The 18,471-nt window shown below is 42.7% G+C and overlaps 1 protein-coding gene across 1 annotated transcript in view; it reads right to left on the bottom strand.

Annotated features, from left to right (window-relative positions):
• Window positions 1-1,630: 1,630 nt before the first annotated feature.
• The window catches only part of UMODL1 (uromodulin like 1), a 49,399-nt gene continuing 32,558 nt past the window's right edge, over window positions 1,631-18,471 (bottom strand). Inside the window, exons 14-22 of the mRNA XM_065675697.1 lie at window positions 16,176-16,389; window positions 14,502-14,639; window positions 12,405-12,859; window positions 11,586-11,728; window positions 10,231-10,467; window positions 9,245-9,404; window positions 7,264-7,348; window positions 5,170-5,377; window positions 1,631-3,588 (exon numbers count right to left, since the gene is read on the bottom strand). Of these exons, the coding sequence (XP_065531769.1) occupies window positions 5,190-5,377; window positions 7,264-7,348; window positions 9,245-9,404; window positions 10,231-10,467; window positions 11,586-11,728; window positions 12,405-12,859; window positions 14,502-14,639; window positions 16,176-16,389 (1,620 nt within the window). The 3' untranslated portion in view covers window positions 1,631-3,588; window positions 5,170-5,189. The remainder of the gene's footprint in view (window positions 3,589-5,169; window positions 5,378-7,263; window positions 7,349-9,244; window positions 9,405-10,230; window positions 10,468-11,585; window positions 11,729-12,404; window positions 12,860-14,501; window positions 14,640-16,175; window positions 16,390-18,471) is intronic.

Genomic DNA, 18,471 nt, shown 5'->3' with positions numbered 1-18,471 from the left:
GGAGTATGAAGCAAATATGATGCTTATGCATGCCCTACGAGCAGGCAGTGGGAATTTGTCCACTTCCAGGGGAATTTGCTGTGTGTGGAAAGGTGCTGCATTGACAAGTCTCCTGTGTTACCCCCTGGCAGACAGTGTCACATCCAGACTACATGCCCAAGAGCTTCTTTAGCGCAAGATAGCAGCTGTCCACACAGCCAGAAAGAGAGGTGAGTTGAAGAAAGAGGCAGAGATTCCCTGAAAACTCTGAAGAGGTGTTCACAGGTGGCCTCCTGAGACCAGGAGACAGCAAGGAGAGAAGAGAAATCTGAAAAACAAAAGAGAGTTGTCTTGAAGAGCAATAGTTATTCTACAGAGAGGAAATTACTCAGTTGCAGGTTCGCCACAAGCCCTGCAGGACAGACCCCCAGGCAGTGTAGATGCTATGGAGCAAATCAAAGAAGCCGTTAGGTGGCTCTGTGCTCTCAGCTTCCTACCAGATCCATACCAGTAGCCAACATCATGTTTTTAGATTAATTGCAGGTAGACATTTTCGGTTCCTTTAACCTGTTTCCTTCCGCAGCCTACAAGAAAACTTTCCAGACAGGCATTAAAAAGTCAGCTCCTTTATATTTTAATGGACAAGGAAATTTTCCTATTATATCAGCTTTTTCCCAACCCTCCTGGGACCAGAGTTTGGCAACATTATGAGAGAAAGGACTAATGATGTGTCTTTTTATCAGGTGTCAACAGTGTTGTGTTCTCAGTGAACAATAGGGACATTAAGCATGCATACCACTGATCTTAAGTGCTTCTTAGGAAACAGTGTAAGAGGTCAAAACTAAATCTCCATTTCTCCATATTTTTATCCATTGTCTCAAATTATTATCTAGAGCCGGTGATTCCGTAGCAGAACAAGAGGTGTGCAACATCAGACTGGAAACGGGGTTGGTCAGTGTGCTTCTCTAGAAGATTCCTCCTTGGTCTCAGAACGACTTGGCTGGTGAAATTGCCTGATCACTGGTATGGGGAGCTGACCACAACAGTCAAGCCATAAGCCCTCCAAAGCAATCAAAACTTGTCCGAGCAGCAGGTGGGGTGAAACAGTAGAGACAGAGGGATCCTAATGCACCTCATACATTTCCTCCTTAACAGGAAACACCTGTGAAATGCCTCCAAGGAATGAAGGTGTGTTCCTTTAAAAAGGGTGACATGGTCGATAGCTCGACTTATGTGCGTCTGTACCAATGCACACAGCAAGGAAGAGCTGGAAGCCACTGTGCAGCTAGCAAGCTGCGATCTAGTCACTATCACTGAAATGTGGTGGAACGAACATCGTGACCAGAGCACTGCATTCACTGGCTATAAGATGTTCAGAAGGGACTGGCAACGGCACTTTGTCGGTGTTTGGATAAGGTCATGTATTGTGTTTTGAGTGGTGTTTGCACACTATGCTACTACTTGAACAGTTCTTTAGAAGTTGCCACATCCACACAATGCACGTCATAATACTTGTGACTAAATCATAAAAGGAAAATATAACAGTACAAAAGCCACCAATGTTACAATAATGCTTTTATTAAGACACCAAAACTCTGCTAAACAGACTCAGTCACAATAGCAGTTTCTGATGAGCATACACGGTACTGAATACAAGCTACTGTTTTGCATTTCATCCTGAAGACGAGGGCTCAGCTTTTGTAAATGGCATAGCTCGGCTGAAATCAATAGGCAAATCTCTAGTCCGGTCACTTTCAAGCAGTTCAGGACTGTAAGTACTAAAAACTAGAAAAATATTTGTAGTAAAATAGCTTCTCCTTTCACTGTGTCCAAAAGGCAAACACATTATATATTTGAAAGCAAATTGAGCAAAAGAGACACCTGCATAATCAAAAGCTAGTGGTTATGTTCATCACACTCTGAGACTGCAAAGATAATTTGCAGTTTCACTAATAAATTGAAACCAAATGGAACTCTTTTTTATATCGGGATCTGATAACTGGTATTTCAGCAAGGAAAAGACAGCTCAAAGTTTTCTGTTCCTTATAGACTCACCTCAATCAAAATCAGAATGCAAATTATTATCCTGAAATTTATTGATATATTTAAAAGGTGTCTATATAACCTAAGATAAATCAGTACAACCTTTTGCAAAATGTAGAAGTCCTTTACCCAGTAATTTTAATAACTAGCAGAAATTGGACTGGGGGGTGGAGGGGGTGACATGTAAAAAAAGCAGCTTTCTGATGCTATTCTGTACCAAAATAGAAAAAAACAAATGCAAACAGTATCCAAAATATGAGATATGGCTACTAAGAGCATTTGTGCATTCAAGTTAATGGCCAATTTCCACTTGATGTATTTATAATGGTGTCCATTTAACTTATAGAGGAATTAGCTTGTTTAGTGTAAACTACTGGATTACATGTGACCCAGACATAGCAGACTCTGTCACTGTGTAGGAGGAGTGCATGTGGCAGTCAGAATCAAGGGGTGGTGGGGACAAGTTACCACACTGCTTTACTCTCCATCTTCTAACACACTCACTGAAGTGGAGGTTTGGGGCAGCCAGGCTTGGAGCTGGAAGGTTTGAGGGAGTGAAGAGCAGTGCCCCAGGAAAGAGTCCTGCCAGAGATGCTTACTGTGTTCCAGTTTATCCAGCTGAGCAGACTGTTGTTGTAACCAGTAGAGCATGTAAACTGAATCTGTGCTGCTGCACTAATGGTAGGGTCTTGCAGTTAGGCAAAATTCAGCTCAAATTTATAACTATTCAGTTGCAATTGGAGCGCTCTCACTCAGGTGGGCACCACACTCTGTGGTTTGACTGCACAACCATTGTGGTGTAATTAAACAGAATATGCAGGTACCTATTGACATATCTGCAAAAATGGGGCTGCCAGTAACAAAACCAGTTTCTTTTTCTATTTTTTTTCACTGAGTCCTTGTTAATAAAGGAATTTACATTTAAATCTCAAAACTCATGCTGAAGAGCACTCTGAGTAGGTTAAGCCTCAGATTCACGGTGCCTTTTCTTTATCTGGTGGCAAATCCAATACTTGCTCTCCAGCTTCTGTAAGCTTAAGGCGTTGCACAATTAGGCCTTCAGTGTTTGAAGCTGTAGCTCGAAGTGTCAACCTCACCTTAAGTAAACAGTGAATTACAAACTGGAAAGGAAATCTCTCTCAGGGTTTTTTGATTTACTTCCTGGAATATTTATAGAAGCATGCAGCTTGTCAGTAGTAATGGCACAAGTGATGCTAAGATGGGCACATGGTGACATTGCACAATGGGAGAGCCAAATATTGGAACTTGATTAGAGAACCATGAAGTCTTTCTTTTTCCCCTCTATTTTATCCATAATAAAACCAAAATGCCAAAATTCACTTCAACTTGGAGCTGCAGGGACAAATAGTTCTCAGGACACCAGGGAAGAGCCAGATTAACAAATAAATGAGTAAATAAAAGGAGGTATTGAAACTTTTTATATACAACATTAGTTTGGAAGAGTCCGTGTTGTAAATAGTCATGACCACCATTGTGAAGCGTGATGAAAGCCAAATGCTGAATGAAGACAAGCTTCAGTTCTTCATGTGATGAGACGTGATACAACTGGAAAAAATAAAAAGCAAACTGATCATGACTGAGAAAGGTAATCAACTGCCTTGCAAGGTAAGTAAATACATGGGAAATAAGAGCTGAGTATCTAAAAGGAGCCCTTAGCTGAGTCTTCAACATAATGTACAATGTTATGAGCTTGACGATATCCTTTGTGCTACAACCTCATAGCACAACTATAGAATTTCCATTGCTGTCAAATATTGCAGTCACCCATGACCACTCATGAATGATTCAGAGTGATGAATGAAGACAAGCTATTCTTCTCTCAGCTGAGAGACTCAAAGGCTTCCTATATAGGTTTTGACTTCAGGGACCTACGTATCCTCTTTACACTGGATTATGGCTCTCTGGTGGGATCTCTATTACTAATGGAACTGTACAGCTGCTGGCACTGTACCAAAAAGCCCTGGGTACCTTCCCTTTGGGCTTCTAACAGGAAGCCCTTCTCAGCCTTTGGGAAGCAATCAGAGCATCACCCTCACCTATAGTGACTTCCTAGGAGCTGCCTATAGATGACTACAGAGTATGGTCTTCATAATGTAAGACCGGTGGAAATAGAGCTAATCATGACTGTGCAAGATTCTGGGAGCTGGTAGCTGGAATAAAGTCTTCCCTGACCTTTCTCTGTGATACATATGGAGTCATTGAACTTAGTGAACTAAATTATCTGTAAATACCATCATGATGAGTCTAGGAGATTTCCTGTGGTCATGGAAGCTGCATTGTCATGTATGAAGGCTCTATCAGGAAAGAGTTACTGACAAACTCTTGCAACTACATCAAATAAGCCTGTTCCCATCCTTGAGCTGTGAAGCAGTGTTAGGTGTTCTCTTTCAGCAGTCAGCTTTCTCACCTATCTATCTCTCCTCCTCTTAAAGGGGCAAACATACAAATGTTGGTGAGTAGCTAGAACATACTCGTTTTACAGAAAAAGTGCTGAATCCTGCGATATGCTGGAAAAGTATTAGATTCTTAAGTTGCAGAGGCAGAACATATGGTAGTGGTCAACACTCCTCAGAGCTGTCTTTCCAGACTTTCTGCAGGCCCTTGTAAGTACTGCTTATCCATTAATAATATTTCAAGCTCTTTATGTCTAAAATCCCACTATTTTCTTTAAAAACACACCCTAAAAAACCCAACCAAACAACCAGCCAAAACGAAACAAAACAAAAACAAGGTTTTGCACAAAGGGATAACTTCCAAAGCAGATTTATAAAGAGAGTGGTAAAATTTCTCTTGTTATACCAATCCATCATCCGAAGCCAAAAGGGATACACTTTTTGTGGAACGGGTCATTGGTGTACTTCTAAAGTGGTGTACCACATACTCTGAGACTGAGGCCAGAAGGAAGACAAAGAAAAGAAAGCTGTCTTCCTCCTCTGTAGTCTGTAGGATTTGAAAACAAGCAAGAACAGTAGAAATTTCATTCTTACTTCTATGACCTCCATCTACAGCAAACGGGACAGGAGGTTCAAATACCCGTAAACAGAGGATGCTCATCTGCAGGTATTTAAGCATTTCAGGAAGAGATAAACAGCTAAAAAAACTAACTGATCATAATTTAGTACTTACATCTGGTAATCTGGAAATCACTAATCATAGAACACTTGGTAGCTGAAGTTGTCAGACTTGATTCTGAAGTTGTATCTTCCTGTCTTTCTCTGGTACATGAAGACGAGAAGGCTCACAACTCCCAGCACAACGCCAAATCCAGCAAAGGCAATGAGGATGATGTATCCAACTCCGATGCCAGCCTCCTTCTGTCTCTTCAAATCAGATCCTGAAAAAAACCAAGATTTGAAAGAAAAAGGTTTTAAATTCCCAGATCTTTTCCTAAATAAGAAAAAAGCCTTGCCCACAAATTAGCCAAAATGCATGTTGAAGCACAGAGCTGTCGATACAGAAGTAAATCAGCCTTTTGGGGCGAGTGATTCTTACGGGAAAGTATGTGAGCCACATACAAGTGCAGACTCCTTGCACACATGAATGTGATGTGTCTTTCAAATTTAACTCTGTAATTTTGTATTAGAATAAGAATTAAAGTGTCAGCACTGATGACTTCAAAATGCTGCCTTATCTTCAGAATAAAATACTCATCTGCCTAGACGTGAAGCATTCTCCTACCTTAATCCTCTGCGGTGATTAAAACCCACTTAATTTGCTATATGCTCATCTGCAGCATTTTTTTAAACACAGAAGTATTTAGGGAAGGATTTTCCATGTGTGCTGGATCTCTAAGCTCCCATTCTGGTGAGTGGAGCAGGCATATGGCCAAGCAGTATAGGCAGAGCAATTAAAGATTTTTTCATGTTTCACTGCCAGCAGTTTACGTGACACCATAATTCGTGTTGTCTCCTTCCACACAGAGATGCATGCCACTGTGTGATCTAGCCTCACACTTAAAATGGGATGTGAGCATCCAAACTGGAATTAGGAGACAACATCTGGTAGTGCTACCTTTGCCTAGGAATCAGTGTAGTACAACACAAATAAAGCTCCTCTCACCAGAGTTCCTTTTATATAATGACCCTTTTTCAATATTAGAAATGAGCTGGGGTCTCCAGTGAAAATGGGAGTGAGATCTACATGTTGTAAGTGCTGTACAAAGAAAGCTGTATTGCCAAGTTCACAAAAAAAAGAACGAATTCAGAAATGAATGCTGAACACCTATTCTAACAGATTAATGCTTGCATATAGTGTAAGAAAAACACAATATGCTAAGCCAGAGAGTTTCTATGTCCAAAAGAACATTGCGACTGTCACAGCAGAGAAGAGAAAAATACCCTGAACCAACTAACAGTCCAGCATTACCTTACCTCCACAGTCAAAATAGCCTTAAATGACTGGCAAAACAGGCAACCAGCAGAAGGAAAGGGGGTGACTTCTATATATTCCAAGTAGTTATGTGTTAGAACTCTGATACCGATGTGTACAAATACTCTCAGTGGGTGTTTTATGTGAATAAGATGTGAATGCAAATGACTGGAGGAGGCCAAATGACTGAAAATGTTAGAGGCCACAAGTGCCCTTGAAAACATAGCTGGGGTTAATGCAGAAGAGGCAGATGAGTAACGAAGTAGACCTTGCTCGTACACACTGGTAGTGGTCGCCCTTTGTTACCCGGTATTGTACCACTCCAGCAGATTGATAAAGGTGGTGTGCATCACCTGTGCTCTGCCACTTTCTCTCATGGTAGCGATGAAGTCAATGCCAGCAATCCAAGGAAACACAGCAATACAATCTCTTTATCTCCTCTTATTTTAGACTTCAGAGCTCAGCATTATTGCTGTCTAACAAGAACATAAACACTTGAAAGACTGGTTGCAATCTAAAAGATTACAGCTGCTTTCACACTTTGCAATTTTAATAACAGTTTGATTTTGTGCCTGTTGTACTTGCTACCCTGTGCAAATAGCTACATGAAGCACTTTATCCTTTTCTTTTCTACATTCCATTGATAATTTGAGAGTCACTTCACCACGGAGGGCACATGCTTTTCCGCACTGCCACACGGCCTCAGTAAGAATGCCTGCTCCTCAGAAAAACATGCAAGGGGGCATGGAAACCTTATGTCACAGGTCTTCAGGTTCTTTTGCCAGTCAAAAAGCATCTTGAAGTGACAGTTACTTCATGTTCCCTTTTTGTAGGCATCTACTCATAACTCACCAGCTGATTTACATAGGGGTCCCCAAGATGTTCTGTGCGTCGCGATGGTTTCACCAGTCTTCATGAATCGAACTGCACGGCATCTCTGAAACAATCAATTCAAACTCGAACAAGTAATATGGTTTACTAATTAAAACTAAAAAGCTTTTGAATGAGTATGTGAAAGCCCAGTGCAATTCTCACTCACTGGGGTTTTTATTTGTTAATGTTGTGCTTTGTTAAACTGAAATGAGCACCAAATGGAAGTTCAAAAGAAATAGCAATAAGGAAACATCAGTATAAAATCTGCAATTAGTCACACTGGAAAACACCGCTGTGAGCAGGCGTTTCAATCAGTCTCTTTGTTTTCAATTAACTTCCTGTTTGGTTTAGAGAAACCTTGTGGAGCAATAAACTTCTCATTATTTCTATATGCCAGGACTTCATACATATTTTTGTTTGGATGTTTCTACTGTCCGTGGCAGGCACAACAGATACTACAACCAGCACCAGCAAAAGCAGCGGCAACTGTCAGCCCTTACCAAGCTGTGTGTCATAGAATCACAGAGTGGTTTCAGTTGGAAAGGATCTGAAGATCATCTAGTTCCACCCCCACCGCCATGGGCAGAGGACACCTCCCACTAGAGCAGGTTGCTCAGAGTGTTCCAAAACTCTAATCTGTACAGCTAAAGCCTGCTCTAACGTCAAACTCAGAGACTCCTAGCAAAGCAACTGATTCCTTACAGCCGCCATACCAGCCCATATAGTCCCTGCCCTGTCCATCCTTCTTATTTCCCTGATTTGCACCCACCACCATGTCCCTCAGCTGTGCAGGACACGCAGCGAACTTGAGGAAGGCACCACTGCAGTGAACCTGGGGAGGGCACCACCTCCTCCAAAGGGGGCTTAGGGGGCTGCTGAAGCACTGATCTTTACTGTGCAAATTCAGCCATGAACTTGGAGCCACCTTTCAAGCTTTCAGTTGTGTTCCTGTCACTAGTTTGTTGGGGAGGTTTAATGTGGAGGAAGCTTTTTACTTTGGAAAGGAAAAGGTTATCTTCTGCTAGTCATTTGTAATCTTTTAGGAAGAGATCATTTGCTTTGTAATGGGCTTAAACTGAGTTATTTAGATCTAGAGGAAAGTGTTAAACAATGGAAGAACTCCAAACTCCTAATGAAAACATCCTTTACAGGAAAAAAGCCAGGAAGGCTGGCAGAGGGAGAGGAGAATTCCTGCGTGTCTGCTATAAAGAAAAAAATAAAGCCATTGTCAAAATCTATTTTTCCTTATTTCTATGGTAGCAGCACATTTTTAGATGAAGCAATGTGTGTCACTTATATACAAGCAAAAAGAAACAAAGCAATGTTTTGGAGCACAGATATTTAGAAACTGAAGATGCTATCAGAACACTGCTTGGTTTATTGCTTTAAAAAGCAATAGGCTTTTAGAAAGCCATAATCAATTAGTAGAGTCACAGCCCTAGAAACTTAATGCTACCATATTTCCTTTCCTGGCACCTAAACTCTCACCTGGAGAAGCAAATCCCTAAGGAAAAGAAAAAAAGGACAGAAAAAACATCCCAAATAAATGTACTCAGACTTGCCTGCTGACACTGCTAATATGGGTGCTTGGCTTTTTGTGACACGTCCATCTGAGCTGAGACATTTCTGAACAGCCTATCTCATTGTGACTCCTGTTCACTGCCTTCTAGCCACCCCTATGCAGAGGTGAGAGGTTCAGTTCTCAGGTCCCCCCAGCTTCAGTTTGCCCATTTCTGTGCAAGCTCCATGCTTTTAACTACGAGGATGAGGAACAGGCAGAAAGGCGGACACTTCCATATGGTTGTAGTTCTTTCCCACCCCTATCTACTCTCAGCAGAAAATGAAGGAAAACTTCAATAGCTATTTTAAACTGTGTTTGAAAACATTACTCCTTCAATTCCATAGCAAGACTGCATATGGCATGTTAGAGAAAAATAGCATATTGGAGCGAAACACTTACTGTCCTGCAGGTGCTTCCTGGTCTCTCCATACAAATACGAATTTTGCAGTGTAAGTAAACCACGGAATTGTTGACAAAGGAAAAGATTTTCATCTTAAACTGTGCTTTGCTTGAATTCCCATTCTCTAGCAGTGTGGTGTATGTATTTGGGATGGGACAGCTGAAAAGGAAGAGAAAAAACATACGTAGCAGCTAGGGCCACAGAAAGCATGTTCTGGTTATAGCACATAACTCAGGTTGCAAGGCTCCTTTAGAAAGTCACAGCCAGGCCCTCTGCGAAGCAACTCTCCAGCAGTGTAAGGGCTATTTGCAGCTTTATTCTGACAGTAGCCAAATAGAACAGGAGATTTGAGAAATGATTGGAGAGTTGGAAAAGAAGGGAAAGAGTGACAGGAGGATTTAAACTTAGCTTCACCAAACGCAAACTGAAGGAACATATAAAAGAGAATAGCTTCTGTTACTGTGCAAAAGGACTATCCTGGATGCTAAAGTGGCATGTGAGCACAGGGAATATGACATTGGAGTGAGATCAGGGATTCAGGCAGGATAAACCTCCCTTTTTACCAGAGGCTGCATTAGTATTGTGTGTGAGTCACAACACAGAGGAATCAACTAACCTATGTCTTGATTACCAAGAGGCACCTAAGTCCTTGGTAAGATGAACCACAGATGAAGCACACACTTTTCAAATGCTCTTTCACCACCGTAGGTAGTAGTGGTCAAAGCCACCTATTTGTTCAGGTCAGAAGTACAGCTTCTTTAGAAAACTATAGGGAAGACAAACTCAGACAACCACCACATCACCCATTGAAAACTTTTTCTTTTCATACCTACCTTTCTTGTTCAAAGCAGGTGTGACCAGTCCTAATGGTAAGGGACTGATGAAAACACACACAAAAGGCATTTAAAACATAACACATTACTACTCAGCACCATTGGAAGATCTGAGGTATGACACACGCTATTTGTGAGTGGCATTGCTGTACCTGTTGCTGATAAAAACAAACGAGAGGGGATCCACTGAATTATTAGTCGGAGTTGCCCAGCAGTCAGTTAGGACCACCTTGAGCTTGCTGTCTGCTCTCTGGATTCCCACTTCAATCAGTACATCATCACTGGCAGAGATGCTGAAATTTTTTGGTATTGGGGAGTTTCCAATAAACAACTGCATTTCTGTTCTGAAGTGTCCAGATCCATGCAGATCCTCAAAGATGGTGTAAAGTCTGAAACACCAATAAACCTCCTTTAAAGACTACAGATTTGACTGCTTGTTTCTATAAGTCATAAATCAGTGCCCATTTCCCCACTCCTTGCACATTTAAGTAGTCCAGGATGTTAGGGCACTGTTCAATAGGAAAGGATGAAAATGCACCAAGTTTTTAATTGGAAATGTAGGGAGCATGGGAACACAAGCGTGCAAACCCAAAGGGTGGAATGTCTTGGCAATACAAATAAAGCAGAGAGATAGGTAAGTGAGGCAAAAGGGAAACAAGACTATGAACTCTCTCAAAGTTCAAAATAAGGACAGAAAAAGCTTAGTGCAGAAGAGAAAAAAATAGAAGGGGCAAATCTGAACAGTAAGGGAGGGACATGAGAGAATGATAAAGCTCAGAGAGAAGGGCCCTGGCAAAGACTTTGTGGGGGAATAGAAAGGAAAATACAGTGTTTGGACAGAGTTATAAAGCAGAAGGTGGATTTGGTAACGATAGCATAAGCATGGTGCTAGGCAAGAGAGAGGAGGTGCACTTGCATGAAGAGAGACCATTCATCACCAAAGCAAAGCTTGTGCTGCCACCTCTTCTGTGAGAATGTGCTTGGCTTTCTGTGAACAGTGCATTTGATTCCATCTTACTTGAAGACGGGGCCTTCCATAAAAATGTACTCGCATTACAAGCTGATCAGATATGTATTTGTAGGAGTTAAAAATTGCAATCCTCAGAACCCACATAGCGGTCTGCATGCCTACATCGGTTGAAAAATCATTGTTCTGTTCTAAAAGCAGGAAAACGCTGTTATTGCTACATGTGATTGCCCTGGAAAGTGAAGAGAGGTTGGGAATTCTGACTCCTGAACCTGCATCGGTAGCTCCCAAAGGCATATTTTCATCTGTGGTTTAGCCAGACAACAGCCAATCTTGTTGACAGTTGGATTTATTGACACATTACAAGGAGTAAGAGAGAAGCAGATACAAGGGATTGCCTGAGCACAGGACTCACAGGATGGCCAACTACTTGGCATAGCAAGCAGTCACTGGATACAGCTAAGGCCCCTGGAGATTTTTCCACTGTAGGAGCTCCTAGCCACACAGCAGCATTTCAAAGCAGGCCAAGTTGTTACTTACCCTTCTGCAGTGTATCCAGAGGAAGTCAAGAGATCATTTTGAAACACACAGTGAATGGGGCTAGCAACTTTTAAGTGGTGGATTACTCCCTGAGCAGAACCATCATTCCGGAGGATGGTTTTCACTACTGTATTAGTCATGTTCTGCAACGCAGAAAGAAGAAAGCACAACCTGTAAACATCAGTGTTTCCAGGGGTATAGCAGAGCTACAGGCTTACCAGCTTCAAGTGCTTAGGCACTATACATTCTCCTAGCTGCAAAAATGAAACAGATTAAACCTCTGTATTTTAGTTGCCGTACAGCGAGACAATGAAAATCCGCCGACCTTCCTCCTCTTTCTCAGCCTGCAATGATTATTGTTCCACAAGGGACTTTCTCTACTTTGGTGTGGCCTGAGCACAGCCTTTCATTTGGGATCCAAGGAAATAGCCATCACTTTTTGTCCCCACTACTGGTGGCAATTGGAGCATTCATGTACATGCAATAATGAAATTAAGAAAAGAGAAGCTTCCGACAGCTACAAAGGAAACCCAGAGAGGCATGGGAATTGACTCTCAGTTTGGAGAGGCCCCGGAGTTTTGCTGCCTGGTCTCTTTCTTGCCCCTTCTCTTTCTTGCTTGCCCCCGGTCCCAAAGAGGTAATTTTCCATCATGGGAAGGGGGTTTCTTTCTGCAAAGAAATTTCTTAGTCCAACATTTCAGCAATCAATAGACTGTAGCACCCAGCTAAGCATCTGCCATTGCCCCTCCCATACCTTCCCTCCCACTGACAAACAAATGCTGTGGGGCTTCTCCGCATTCACCAGCTCAGGGGACTTACAGTCTCAACTTCAGTGCCACAGTCACGCCAGCCTGCCTGCAGCACAACGTGAGTGCCGTTGCTGATGCTCACGTTGCAGCGAGGCTCCCCCAGGTACAGGGAGGTTTCAGGAATAGACTCCTGCTGTAAAAATCTCTTCTGGATGGCAAGGACAATCTTCTCGATTCCACAAAATACTTCCACTGCATCTTTAATGGAAACCTCCTGGGCAGGTTTAATGAGGGAAACAGGAGATGCTTGAGGAGAAACACCAGGAGTTGATGCAGGATCCATGGTGAGAAGAGGCAGCACCACACTGGAGAATGTGGTGTCCTCCAGACCTTTGCACTCAGTAGTAAGGTCCACTGAAGTAGAGGAAGGAACATGAGTTGAAGTTTGCAAAGATGTCGCAGGTAAAACTGTGCTGTGTACAGGTTTCTCATCCATCGCTGTTGCCTCCGGGCTGATGGGAAATGCTGAAGAAAGCCAAAAACAAAGGTTCTGTTGTAATTTACAGGTTCAGATTGATTTCATAAGGTAAAACCAAACTCTTAGGAGGAAACCCAATTACTGGCAGAAAACCAGCTTCTTATGTTTTTTTAACCCTCTCTTCTTACTGCCAGAGCTGTGACTTGTTTTAAGGGAGTGCCCAAGAGATACATACAGTGCCTGTGAGTAAAGCTAAAGTGCTGTATTTCCTGCGAGCTGCAGTAATTAGTGTGTTCAGGTAAAACATGTATACACAGCTTTTGGAAGATCAGTGCTTGGAGAGATCCCCAACTGTAAGCTGCTCAGGAAATGTTCATATGTTTTTGCCTACTACTGCAGGAGACTGCACACTTCTGGATGTGGGGCACAAACAGGAGCAGTTTGTTAACAAACCTGGCCCCTTTTGTGATCAGTTGGTACCCAAAGATATGACCCTGAGCACTTTGGAAAACCCATTTTGGGGGAAATGCGGGACAAACTTCCCGCAGCAGGCCCACACTGCACATACATGTCCTGAGAGACACAGTGGAAAGCTGAAAAAACTTGTCATCAGCAATCTTTCGTGGCTTCAGGAAAAAAGCAAGCAGAGTAAATGGGAAGCACAGATTGAGACCAATGAGTGTGTCAAACACCTGACACCCAGCACAGGCTCTGAGGTTACCCTGTGGCTCTTGGGTGGTAGAAACAACCTGAGTAAGTATTCATCCACTGCTGACTTAGAAAGCACCAAGATAATAAACTCAATTTGCAGTGAAACATAAAGGATGTGTCTCATGGCACAAAATTTTCTCTTAAATAATTTTAATGGGTTATACATACAAATATCACCTATTTCCCAAGCAACATATAAAATCTGTACATCCTTCTGCAACTCCCCCACTTCCGGAAACACCCCAAATTGAAAAGGTGCTGGTTTGAGTGTAGGAGAAAGAAAAATAAGTATGAGCTCTTGCAGAGCTGGATTTCCGAAAAAGCTCATTAGCACAGGGCTAAATACCTTGGTTAAACAAAACTGAGCAAAGGTTGGCACCAGTTGACAAATCATTGTGATTTCAGACAAAGAGTAGCTTATCACTGTGATTATGAAAGCAAACATAAATTACTGAAGAAGTCTAAAAGCATTTAGGAGCTTAAAGACCCCTCAGATGTCAGCTAACAAATGCTCTAAGGAAAAAAAGAAGCTAGATGAATTGACTCATCCAAAAACATAGTCCTTAAGCCCAACATTTCATTCCTCCTGCCACACAGAGTTCAAACTGCGTACCTCGTGCTTTCTGTTACCTTCACTGTTATCTCTGCTGTCCCCTCTGCTCTTGCTAATGGAAATAACTAACAATTTTGACAATCCCGTCTAATTTTAATAGCAAATATGAGAAAACAGAACTGTTAAAAGAACCTTACAAAGGCAACATTAAATACTAATATAGTAAACTCTCATGACAGTGTATTTCACTGAGAAATACTTAGAAGTCCACTGCAAGACTTTTCCCATTAGGATCCATCTGAAAACCGCAAACCAAATTAATCCCTGGCAAAATTTCAAGACCCGTGGCAAGTATGACCATGACCCAGGAAAGATCAGATTGCTCGGTGTTCAGTTAGCCATTAGATAATTAAGTATTTTTTTGCCTTCACAGCTTCTTCCAGGCTTTTCTGGGTGGACATCAGCAAATCCTTCATTGCAGCTGCACTGGTAGAACCCAAGCGTGTTGTGGCACGAGGCATCTGGGGAGCAGTCATCTTCTTCACTCTCGCACTCATCATAATCTGTTGGTTGTATTTAAGCAAAAGGCAAAGGTGGAGAGTGTATAAATGAAAATGCGATGGCTCTGAAACTGAAACCAAGTCCTATCATGATATCATGGTGGGATTACACTTGTGATGCTCTGCTGTACTTGTCAGGCAGCTGCTGGGTTTAGAAAAGGTGGGATACTAGAGACACAGCCTAAAGGGCTAATTTCAGGGCACTGACAAAACCCTCCAGGAGCTGTGCTACCAGTAATGCAGATACCACAGATCAGATACTCGCTGAAATGTAGGTACCCTGTTGCAGAGCTCCTATCCTCCTAAACTGACCAACAGCCCAAGGGGATGCTTCTAAACCCAAAGGCTTCCTCAGCTGCCTTTCCCATTTCAAACTCCGGAGGAGATGGAAAGAAAATGATCAGCATGAGTGAAGGAAGAGGGTTGTGTGACTGGTCCAAGTTGCAGTCTAGTTGCTTTCTTAATTTTTATCTGGCCAAAATTTTCGCTTTTGAAAGGAAAAATGTATTTTACCTCCATTTCTCTTTACATTTTTATTTGCACAGTTTAATTGTAACCGTGCAAACGAAGATGCACCACCATAGGTGGGACTCAGAAAGCAGCACTAACCACCTGCTGTGTGTGGACCTGTCCCTGAAAAAAACCATGTTTTAGCAAAGGTTTGAGGGGTACAGGCCCTCTACAAAGCACTACCACAAGGTAGTTGTGATCTTAATAATTCACAGGATGTGGAACTTTCCAGATTCACAGCTGTGAGGATAACAGGCAAAGAGAATGTACAGGGCAGACCATATACATGTTTCTGAAGTCATTGTGTGTGAGATTCTAGTTGATACCTTACAACAACGTCCTTTGGACAAATGTGTATAGACACAGAATTTGGTATGCTTTTTTAGAGATGAAACACTGACCCATGAAACGGGATTCGACAGCAGTTAGTCAGGAGAGCAAAGTTTCTGGTTACTGACATAAAGGAAAAGAAGCTGTACAACCAGCCATTGTGCTGGTTTTGGTAAAGTGTGGACTTTCACCTGAAGTCCTGACCCACAGATGTGTGAGGCAAACACACACCCTCACTGCAGAAGAATGCACGTGTTTGTGTATTTGTTTCTTGGGGTTTCATCTCATACAAAATCATCGATGCAAAGAAGAGGGTAATGTGTTTCCTTATTATTTTAAGTAGAGCTGGTTATGTCTGTGTACAGGGACCTATTTCTTCTGGTAGCTTATAAACCCCTCAGTCTGTGACCACTGTTTCTAACATCTCCATATCTTCTTCTGTATAAAATTAGTGCTAGCTATAGACAAAAAAGTTCAATTGGCTTTGTCCTTTTGGGTCAGGAGTAACTCAATTCTTATTTCATCTTTTGATATTCTCTGAAAAAAAGCTGATCGGATGGATAAGCAGGAGCAATATAAGGAGAGAGAATGGCTTTTCATCCATTTTACAGATACTTTCACCTCAAAAATACAGAGTAATAACAGGCTTTAGCATGTTTCTAGCTCTGAAGAACTATTCGGATGCAAGCTGCCCCTTACCGTTTATGGAGAGACTGCTCTTGTCAACTGTGAAATAGGAGCTGTGTTCAAAGGCATCACGAAAAGTGGTGATGATGTAGTAGATATCCACATCTTCTGCAATCAGTAAATTGAAACTTACCACTGTGCTCCCATTAGTAATACCCGTTATCAACACTTTAATCAGACCAGCATCCATCTGCTGAAGAACTTCAGGGGGCAGAGATTTATGTACCTGCAAGAAAACAAAACACAGGTGGAGATGGACGGATAGAAGTAATTACATTTTAGGCTTTGTACACTGCCTAGAAGAGAGCATTATGCATCACAGTTTTGCTTTGTACTCTAGAGGGAAGCAGCAGCAAATTGACCTTTTGTTTTATAATGTTTCCACTCCACAGCTGCTGAAGGGTACAGTGTATATTTAACTATTAATATTAAATAGGCTATGTGATTAAGATACCTTGTCTGTCATTTGGCACAGTTCCTTGCCTCTGGTAACAGAAAGGGAGAGAGGAGACTGAAGGGAAGCTCCCGTAACCTTCAGGGAGAGAGGGCAACCCAAGACAAGGAGGAGCTGCTGATGGAAGTGGAGATACTTCCTGACACTCCACACTGCTTATATGTCTCAGAGGGCTCCCTCAGCTCAGGTATGTTCAGCTTAGAGCAGACCAACCTCAAGCCGTTCTTCACAGGTGATCTGTCACCAGAGCCAAGTCTTCAACCTGATTTCAGAAATATTTCATTAAAGTCTTCCCTAAGGAGTATCATGGCACTTCTGCAAATTCTGTCTGTTGCAGGGCACACAGCCCTGCCTCACGGTCCTCCCTGAGAGCCCAAGCACCAGGCTAGGAAATGGCTCTGCACTGTTCTGAATAGCAACAGTCACCCTCAAAGTATTGCAGCACCAGATCGCAGCTGAACTTAGGTCAATCTAGAGAACTCGATAAAATAAACATTCACAGTCAGTACACACTAACCTTGGACGTCACCACTCACCTAAGAAAGAAAATGCCACTCTTTTCAAATCACTGAGCCTTAGTCATCATAGCCCCAGAAGCCACCTCCCTTACCACAGTGGAAAAAAGGATGGTCCCTGCTTTCTGCAGGATGGAAAAACACAGCCCATCGTGAGACTTTGCATCAGCTGGGCCGCTCAGCCTCTCCACCGCCCAGCTCAGACGGAGGCACCAACCCGCCTTGAAGAGATAAAAGGGACTGGAGCTGTGTGTTCAACCTCTTCCCTTTCCACCCTCCAAGGCTGCGTACCTTTGGAGGGCAGCCACCCATGGGACCAGCTGTTCCTCCTCCCACAGCAGAGCAGTCTGTAGGGGAGGGCACCTGGACTTATGCAGGAGCCCTAGGGGGATGTACAACAACATTTGCTTTCCCAGCGCCATTCCTTTCAGCACCAGCCCCAGCACCAGCCACAGGAGGAGCAGACACAGGTCAGATGGCAACACCTCATAGGATCAACTCCAGACAAAACACAAGGCTAATATTAATTCAGCTTTAGAGGACATGGATTATTAATAATGAGTTTCTTGTGCATGGCTCTGGAAATGCCTTTGGCAACTAAAACCACACATAGAGAATTTACATACACCTGTGGTACAAAAGGGTATGGTGTATATTATGTGGTAATAAATGCACCCTGCCAAGACATGTACAGTCACTAAGCTTTAAAATCTGCCAGAAAATAAAATACTTGTCGTGGTTTAAACCCAGTCAGCCATAAATCACGCAGTCGCTCTCTCACTCCCCCACTTTTCTTCCCCCGCTCCTGGAGGTATGGGAAGGAGAGTGAAAAGAATGCAACTCCCACGGCTTGAGATAAGAACAGCCCAGTAACTAAGGTATGACACAAACCACTGCTGCTACCACCAATAATAATAATGATAAAGGAAATAACAAGGGAAGAGAATACAACACCTTACCACCCACTGACCGATAACTCACCCCCCCCACCCCAGCCCAACCGAGCACCGACCGATACCTAGTCAAACCCTGCAGTGAACCAGCCCTTCCAGGTAACTCTCAGTTACATCCTGGGCATGACGTGCTGTGGTATGGAATACCTCTTTGGCTAGCTTGGGTCAGGTGTCCCGTTTCTGCTTCCTCCTGGCTTCCCCTCCTCCCTGGCAGAGCATGAGGCTCAGAAAGTCCTTGATCAAACTAAACATTTGGGCAGTAAATAAAAAACATCGGTGTTATCAGCACTGTTCCCAGGCTGAAAGTCAAAAACACAGCGCTGCATCAGCTACTAAGAAGGAGAAAAATGACTGCTACTGCTGAACCCAGGACAATAAGTAGTTTG

The sequence above is a fragment of the Lathamus discolor genome, chromosome 4 (assembly GCF_037157495.1).
Source record: "Lathamus discolor isolate bLatDis1 chromosome 4, bLatDis1.hap1, whole genome shotgun sequence".
Taxonomy (NCBI): domain Eukaryota; kingdom Metazoa; phylum Chordata; class Aves; order Psittaciformes; family Psittacidae; genus Lathamus; species Lathamus discolor.
Note: the sequence above shows the minus strand (reverse complement) of the source record. Positions and strands in the feature narration are given on the sequence as shown.